At 37.6% G+C, this 8,892-nt stretch overlaps 1 protein-coding gene across 1 annotated transcript; it reads left to right on the top strand.

Annotated features, from left to right (window-relative positions):
* The first annotated feature begins 1,391 nt into the window (after window positions 1–1,391).
* LOC104602861 (Pentatricopeptide repeat (PPR) superfamily protein) lies at window positions 1,392–8,641 on the top strand. Its single transcript, XM_010266720.3, has 3 exons — window positions 1,392–1,565; window positions 2,020–4,029; window positions 8,157–8,641. The coding sequence occupies exon 2, from the start codon at window positions 2,177–2,179 to the stop codon at window positions 3,923–3,925; it is 1,749 nt and encodes a 582-aa protein (XP_010265022.1). The 5' UTR covers window positions 1,392–1,565; window positions 2,020–2,176; the 3' UTR covers window positions 3,926–4,029; window positions 8,157–8,641.
* Window positions 8,642–8,892: the final 251 nt, after the last annotated feature.

Genomic DNA, 8,892 nt, shown 5'->3' with positions numbered 1-8,892 from the left:
CACATGTACATATGTATGTGTTTATCGAATTAAGATCACAAAGCTTTTGAGCCAAACTTTTTATTAGTTAAGCTCAAACTTGGTGCGAGTAGGGGTGACCACGAGCCGAGCTTCTCACAAGCTGTTCAAGCTTGGCTCGTGAAAAGCTCGGCTCGATTCAGTTTAAATAGAGCTTCGAGTCGAGCTCGAGAGTGATATATAGGCTAGTTTGCTAATCAAGCCTAGTGAAGCTCGGCTCGAGAGGCTCACGGACCTAGTATAATAAATAAATATTTTTTATTACATACATACATGCATACATACATATAAATATATATAATAAATAATTCTTATTATATATAAGAATTTTTATATATAATATTTTTATTTTTGTATAATAGTAAATAATTCTTATAATTCTTAATTTTTTGTATGTAAAATAAAAAGTACTTTTATATGTATAAATTTTATTTTAGAAAAGAACTTGGCTTCAATCGAGCTCGAGCTGAGCCAAGCTCGAACTTGCGAGCTTTAAACCGAGTCGAGCTCGAGCTCAAGTCTCTAGCTTGAGCTGGAGCCAAATATAGTTTCAGCGAGCCGAGCTCGAATAACCAAGTATTTGGCTCGAATCGACTCAAATCCTCCCCTAGATGCGAGCTCTATTAAAATCAAACTCAATTTGAGCCTAATCAAAACCGATTATGAACTATTCGTTTAGAGCTCGGTTCAACTATAGCCTTATTTGGAATGCATCTCTATTCTCGTTTATTTATAGAAAGAGGTTACCAAGATGGTGTTAGCCAAGACCAAGACATATCACTTAGATCATTCGATGCATTGTTGCGGCTCCACCTTGAATTGGATGAAGTGACCACCTAAAGTGGGGCTACATCAATACATCGAAAACGATAATTTTATAGGTTTAGCCCAAAGACAGTCTAAGTGGAGTTATTGGAGTAGCTAATTAATGATGATGTTATCATCGGGAGATGTTTCGGTACACGGTGGGGATGCATTGTGGGACGTTGTAGGGGGGCTGATTTGAACTCCCAATTTTTCCTTTCAAATTCACATCTGCGCCCTACAACCATGTATTGAAACATCTCCAAGTCACAACTTCTGATCCCAATGCACGCTGAGATGTGCATGTGGGGGGGCAATATGGTCTCTTATTCTCCTTGGGCGTGGGACAAAGTAGTTATGAGAAGGGCCCACAATCAATGGTTAAGCTTATCTGATCCGTCTATCACACTTTTCTCCTTCCTCCGGATTATCTATCCACGTCTACCTACAACATACTACCCCGTGGATTGAGAACATCTCCCCGTAGGGCCAACAATTATGCTGTAGAGAATATTTAAAAATGCCACGTTATTATGAGTTCTTCATGTGTGATGTGTGACTGCGATGTTACATCGGGTAGACGTGGGCAGGAGATCTGGACTCCCTTTGCGAGCCCTAGTTATTAACGTCCCAATAGCCGCAAGTAGCTGGGAAGAAAATAAACAGAAGTCTCCCACTCTGTCTTCCCCTCTTTCCCCACTGTAGAGACCAATAAAAAACAGCAAACAGAAGAACAGATAAGAGTAAGCTTCCTCTCTCCAGGGTCAAGTGAAATTTTTAGTATCTTATTCTCCTGTTCCTTGAAACAACTTTCTTGTTTTCTGTAATTTTTCTTTTTTCTGTTAATGTGATATCAATAATCAATCATTACAATCTACCATATTTATACGACTTGGTTAACATTATCTGTTTTCCTTCTAACATATTTTAGCTTGTTAATTTTTTAGTTCTTGTACAGGTTAGAACTGGATTTCCGAATTCGTTCGTGTTTCTCTAATTCCGATTTTGACCTTTGTCTTTCCACCCAACTTCATGTTTCTTCGTGTAGTAGAACTCAAATATTCTCTCAAAGTTTTGTGGAAAATTTAAAAATAGGTTTCAATGCTTTCTGTTAATATCTTAAGTGGATAGGAAAATGGTATTTTTAGTCATTCCTCTTTCTTAGAAGTTCTAAATCTTCAGTGTTCTTGATTTCAGGAGTCTCATGTCGGTTTTTTTGAATATCGACTTCTCATGGGGTTTCTCGTAAGAAACTAGTTGAATCTGTGCTTGCTTTGATAGGGTTGAAAAGAAAAGTTTCTGAATACGGAAGCACCGTTTATTCATCTCTGCAAGCCATTGGAGTTCAGTACAGATGGAGTTCACAATTTTCTCACAGAATTCTACAAGTGGTATGCTTTTTCTCCATGGAATGCATTTGAGCCGCAACCATTTCAATCCTAAACATGGCATTGGCCGGTATTCGTGGACTAGGGTATCTGCATTTCACATCAATTGCTTTATCAAGGGCAAGGGAAAACTTGGATCTTGCCTACAATGGCAGGCAGGTTTTTCTTCTGGAGGATATACTTTTCTGCCACATTGCATAGGGCAGCAGAGAAGTATCTGCATCGACAGAGGCAATGAGGGTAGAAAGGATGACCGGACTTTTGAAAGATCTGTAAAGAGGCAACCAAGTTCACCATTGTTGTGTCTAGATGGACCTTTTGTTGAAAATGATGAAGAAACCAACAACGATGTCCTTCATAGTTTCTCCAGCAAGGGGAAGCTCACTGAAGCATCAAATTTGATTGATTTGATGGCACGTAAAAGCCAGATTCCCCACTTTCCCACATGCATAAATATAATCCGGGGTTTGATTAAAGTTGATCGGATTGACAAGGCTGCAAATATCCTGAGGATTATGATCATGTCTGGTGGACTGCCAGATATTATCACTTACAACATGTTAGTAGGTGGCTTCTGTAAGAAAGGATACTTGAAGTCTGCAGTTGATCTCTTAGATGACATGAGCTTGAGTGGTTGTCCTCCAGATGTGATTACATATAACACCATACTTCGCTGCATGTTTGAACATGGTAGGTTTGATCAGGCAATTGGGTTTTGGAAGGATCAACTGAGAAAGGGCTGTCCTCCATATCTGATCACTTATACTGTGCTTATAGAGCTAGTATGCAAGTACTATGGAGCTGAACGGGCTATGGAGGTGTTAGAGGACATGGCAGTTGAGGGCTGTTATCCTGATATTGTGACATATAATTCCCTAGTTAATTCTACTTGCAAGGAAGGGAAGTACAAAGATACAACTTTGGTGATTTTTAATCTTTTATCACATGGGATGGAACCCAATGCTATTACTTACAACACGCTTCTTCATTGTTTCTGCAGTCGCGGGTGTTGGGATGATGTGGATGAGATCCTCTCAATCATGAATGAGACTTCAAATCCTCCCACTACTGTTACTTACAATATTTTGATCAATGGTCTCTGTAAACACAGGCTTCTGGATCGGGCCATTGACTTTTTAGATGAAATGGTTTGTCGGGGTTGTTCTCCTGACATCATCACTTACAATACTCTTCTGGGAGCTTTATGTAAAGAGGGAATGACAGATGAGGCTTTGCATATCCTTCATTGTTTGGCTGCCATTGGCTGTTCTCCTGTTCTAATCACTTATAATACTGTCATTGATGGTTTAGCCAAGAAAGGTGATATGAAGAAAGCAACAAGGCTGTACAGTGAGATGATTGAGAATGGGATAAGTCCTGATGATATTACTCATCGTTCATTGATTGGAGGATTTTGCCAGGGGGATTTAGTTGTGGAGGCTGTGGAAGTCTTGAAGGAGATGGGTAGGAGAAATCATAGGATCAGAACAAGTACTTACAATGTCGTAATCCAGGGATTATGCAAAAATAACAAGGTTGATATAGCAATCCAAGTTCTAGAAATGATGATATTGAGTCGATGCAAGCCCGACGAGAAGATCTATGCCACTCTTATTAAAGGGATAGCTGCTTCTGGTATGCCAGAAGAGGCTACAAGGTTACATCAGAAGTTGATAGAACGCAAGGTTCTTAGAGAAGAAAGTATGCTAAATTAAAAGAGCAGAAGGAAAATTGCAATCATTTTCAACATTTTCTTATTCTGAGGGGCTTTTGGCTGCTCAGATTTTCTTTTGTGTTGTACAGCACACTGTTTAAACAGGTAATTTCCCTTGTCCTCTTCATTGCTTTTATCTATTTGCACTTAAAAGTTGGTTGTTCTTGTGGTACAATAGCTTCTCTAGTTCCTTTGTTTTGTTGTATATGGTATTCATTCTCAATTGATAATCACGGAATTAGAATCAGGGCTTCCAATTTTTATTTCTGGAATTTCAATACTCAAATAATCAGAAATTTTATAGAAAAAATTGCAAAATTTTGAAACGGCACATTTTTTTTGGGGATTTGAGGAAAAAATTGTTTTCTCTGTGGAAGTTCAAGAGATTTTAAAGTAGTGATGATTGCAATAGTCTGTGTAGAGAAATTACTACAGAGTATAACATATGTTACATGTGTGGTAACTTGGAGGGCATAACTACTTCCTGTTGCCCAAACAAATTACATTAACTGTCCAATCCAGTTAAAAGATTTAAACAACATCATAAAAATTATCGAGTTGTCCCCGTTTCAAAGGCTTTTGCAAGGTTAAAAGGGAGGTCTATTTGGAGTGGGAATTAACAAGAGGACTATGAAGACAGAAGAAGCTTTGAAGAGAAGAAAAGAGGTTGTTGTTTCAACCGACGAAGGTCTGAAGTGATTTTGTTTTTGCTTGGTAGGGGATGGGGAGTTTTGGGCAGTCTGTTCAAATGACCAGGTTTTTTGAGAGGGGGTTCAGGAAGGAGGTCAGGCATGGACATATCTGGGCTTTAGTAGGTGGTTCGAGAGTTTTGTCTAGGTTGTTTTATGTTTTAAGTTGTGGAATGTTGGGGTGGCAGGGTGTTTTGTTCTTTTCAGGGGTGATCCCTTATCACCCATTGTAATCTCCTTTCTTGTTTCTTCCTAATATAATTTTTTTTTCTTTATTTACCTTCAAAAAAATATATTTCCTAATTCCTACATAGCTTTTGATGTTCCAGCTTCATACCAAATTTGCATCTAGCAATCAGAAATAGCCAAACTACAAGTAAATTGTTCATTCATAACTATGAAAATAATTTTTCTTTTGTGAATCATGTTAGTTCTTAAATAAATAATAATTAAGCATAGGATATGATATGATTCTTTTTGAATTTTAAAAATGCTATTAATATCGCATGAAAAAATAAGAAACAGGAAAACAATATGACTGCCTTGTTTGAAAGGAATGCTATTGTTAGACATTGAAGAAGCCCATTATGTTAGGGAAAATAAGAAGATCTGTGTTACTCTGGGGTTCTGGAATGAGACAGCCATCTTCATGGAGGAATATTTGTTGGAGGAGGTGGAGTGGAGGGTCTAGAAGGGTTGGAATGAGAGTTGTGGGCCCCAAGAATGGCTAGAGCACCAAAAGCCAACTTTCCCCCAAACTTGTAGCCTTTCCCCGAATTTGTAATTTTTCTCCTTCAATGACTTTTTTTTTCCTTTCTTTCAACCCCTGCACCGCATTTCTAACAAACATGATTAATACATCTAATGATGATGCACCACAGAGATCTGTCTAGTTGTGTTTTGAGTATATAATCTAGTGATTTTTTTTTTTATTTATAATATGGATCTTTGATAAAAATGTAAGCCAAAAAGTCAATGGATCAAAGTTGGTAATTTTGGTTAGAAATCGTCTCTTTTTGACTAAAGTGCAACAATCTAGTTGAAAGTGATTCAATGTAAGTTGATGGTTCTAGAAGGGCTAAGGGAAAGTCAAAAAAGGAGAGAGGAAATGCAAGATTCTGATAGAGAATGTGAGCCTGTTTGGGATCAATGGTAGGAGCAAAGAGATTTGTTATTAATGATATAGAAGATGGGAAATAGAACCTATTCACCCATGAGGTGGGCTGAGAGTAACAGCCCAAAGGACTGAAAACTGACAAAGTAATAGGGGAAATTGCCCTTGATGGAGAGGGATGTCAAAATGGACCATATGGAAGAAAGGAACAACAGAGTTTCTAATGAAAGAAAGTTATCCAAAGAGGCAGTTATTGAAAGTATAACTATTAGGGTGGTGAACTGGGTCAAGACCTTGGACATCTTTGATTCGTTTTTAAAAGATGACATTATGAGAGGATGGAAGTTGTGGCTTTTCAATTTGAGGAGGGTTTAAAGGAGTGGCTGGAGGGGGAGGTTGAGGAGGAGGAGGGAGTGTGGAATTCTATAAAAAAAGGAAGGGGGAAAAGGCTCCTGGGCCTGATGTGTTCAACATTGCTTTTTTCAAGATGTGCTGGAATATTGTTAAGAAAGATATGCTGGAAATGTTTAGGGAGTTGTGGGTGGAGAAGAAATTAGAAAGGCGAATGCAACCTTATTCCGAAGGTTGATGCTGCTGTTAGGATGAAAGACTTTAGGCCTATAAGCCTGATTTCCAGCCCATATAAAATTATTGCCAAGGTGCTTTCATACTTTTAGATGGGGTCTTGCATAGTTGTCAAGGCGATGCCTAGGTGACAAGGGCCCTTGGAGGCTTGGCTCACCTAATCGCCAAGCAATTTTTTACATTGTGTTATAAAATACTTTTGTATTCTTATTTTTTGAAGATTATAATTAAATAGACATTATTAAACTAAAATATCCATTTTGTGTGTTTATATACTAATTTCTTTTTGTTATTTTGTTATTTGTTGGGGTTTAATCATCACAAGCATTGTTAAATGCTGTAGTGAACCCTCAAAGACTGCAAAACCTGAACCAATAAGTAAGGAAGAACTTGAAATTTTGTGTAATCAACACTTCTTCTTTTTCTTCTTCTTCTTCCACCTTTTCTTTTCTTCATTTCCTATAAAAAAATAGGGATTCAACCCCTATATTTTTTGAAGTTTCTTTTCTTTTTTCCTTTTTCTTCTCATGAACATGTTGATTTTCTAATATTTTAACATGGAGTTCATACTTTTCTTGTGAAAATTATGGATAATTGTTAAGGAAATGGGGTTATGGGGAACTACCCTAGGATATATGTTTTTTACTTGAAAAAAATCCATCACCTAGTTGACTAGGCAACAAGGCGCCCCCCCTGTCACCTAGACTTGCCTTGGTGCCTTGAAAACTATGGGGGTCTTGATTGGAAGTGAATGTGTGGATGTGAGAATTAGAAGTGGGGAGGGTGGGGTGATTTGCAAAGTTGATTTGGGGAAGGCATATGACCATGTAGAATGGGTTTTTTTAGAAGAAGTTATGAGGAGAATGGGCTTTGAGGAAAATGGAGGAGCTGGATGTTTGCATGTATTTGGTCAGTCTTCTTTTTAGCTTTGGTGAATGTGGTATCAACTCAATTTTTTAATGCTTCGAGGGGTTTGAGACAAGACGATCTCCTCTCTCCCATGCTTATTTGGTAGTTGTGGAGGCCTTGAGCAAGTTGGTGAATAAAAGGGTGGAAATGGAGTTTTTTTTTTTTTAATATTTTTTATGGGTTCAAAGAGATAGGTTGGTTATTTCCGAGTATTGCTTTGTGTTGCACCATTGAATAAACTTAGTAAGTTTAGAAACATGAACCAAAATATGTGAAATTGATTGGATGAATATTGCAGCATTTTGGGTTTGCTGACTATTATGTCGAACACTTTATAGTTGTGTTTGGCCCTTATAAACGTGTCAGTCCTAGATTTTTTTTTTTTTTTTATCAGTAAAATTTTCATTAAGAATTCATGAGTTTAGTACAGTCATTAAAGGAATTTCCCTCCCCACATTACATCATGCTACAACTTTGCCCAAAACAATAGAGGCCTGTCAACTCCCTGTTTTGCTAATACACCTGCTATCCCATTGGCAGTCCTTTTTACCCAGCTGAAAGTAGAATTAAACCACTTTGCTAGGGTGTTTTCTCTGAAGGCGTATCTGTATTTCTCTGAATGCATGTTTGTATTTCGAATGTGTCAGTTGTAAATTATAGGGCTGCTTTTATACCTGTGTCATCTATAATCATGCTTATTCCATGCAGCGTCTTTTCTTTTTCATGGACAATATATGTAGTTATATGGAATAAGTTCATGGTTGTACATACACACATATCATGCTTTGTCTTGTGTGTTTTTTACCTTTGTCTGTAGTTCACCAGCTCCATCTTGTCCCTCATTCTTCATTTTTCATTGAGAATTTAATGTGATTTATTTGAATTTTTCCTAATCAAATTGCATGCTTATTTTTTCCTCTTGCTTTCTGTGGCAGGAAAATTATTAAAATTTATCTATACATATCTTTTAAGATTACCCTTTCACGTGGAGAATGCAAAGTTTTAAAAAGAGGTAGAGAAGAATTACAAGTTCATGGCACTGTTCTATGTATGATCTGTATGAGTAACCACCTTTGCGCTTGAAGTTCTGAGTTTTCTGCTTGAGGTCCATGAAGATTGAGTGATCTTACTGTAGGAAGACCTGTTCATGGGCTGTGACGCCGCGCTTGGGTTCAGGTTTGCCAAAATTTGAATGTGCCTGACCCAATGAGCCTGACGGGCTGCCCATGAATAGGTTCTTGCATTGACTTGGTGCTACTCAAAAGTGTTGCAGATTTAGAGATGCCCTAACATTGTATTGTGGTCTGTACACAGTTATCCTTTCGTTGAATATGAACTTGTGCCTGATATTTTGCTGTTTCTGGATGTTGCCAACCTAATATCTTGTTGAAGAGAGTAATACAACACCGCCTGTTTTGCATGATAGAAATGGTGCACATGCATTGGTTGGCCCAAATACTTAACAAGGGATCATCGATTAGTAAGCACTGTAGTAGTAACTTAAAATTGACTCCATAAATGGATATAGCTTTTACTTTGTAGTGATCAAATGGATGCAGCGCTTCCGTCTTTAAATTTTCTTCAATGGTTTACAGAAAAAAAAAAGAAATTACCAACCCCATATTGTTGGGACAAGTTTTAGATGATGAATTTTGAAGAAGCAACTAGTTG

Source organism: Nelumbo nucifera, chromosome 1, assembly GCF_055504915.1.
Source record: "Nelumbo nucifera cultivar China Antique chromosome 1, China Antique-T2T, whole genome shotgun sequence".
NCBI classification, from domain to species: domain Eukaryota; kingdom Viridiplantae; phylum Streptophyta; class Magnoliopsida; order Proteales; family Nelumbonaceae; genus Nelumbo; species Nelumbo nucifera.
The sequence above is the reverse complement of the archived record's forward strand: the minus strand, read 5'-3'. Positions and strand labels throughout refer to the sequence as shown.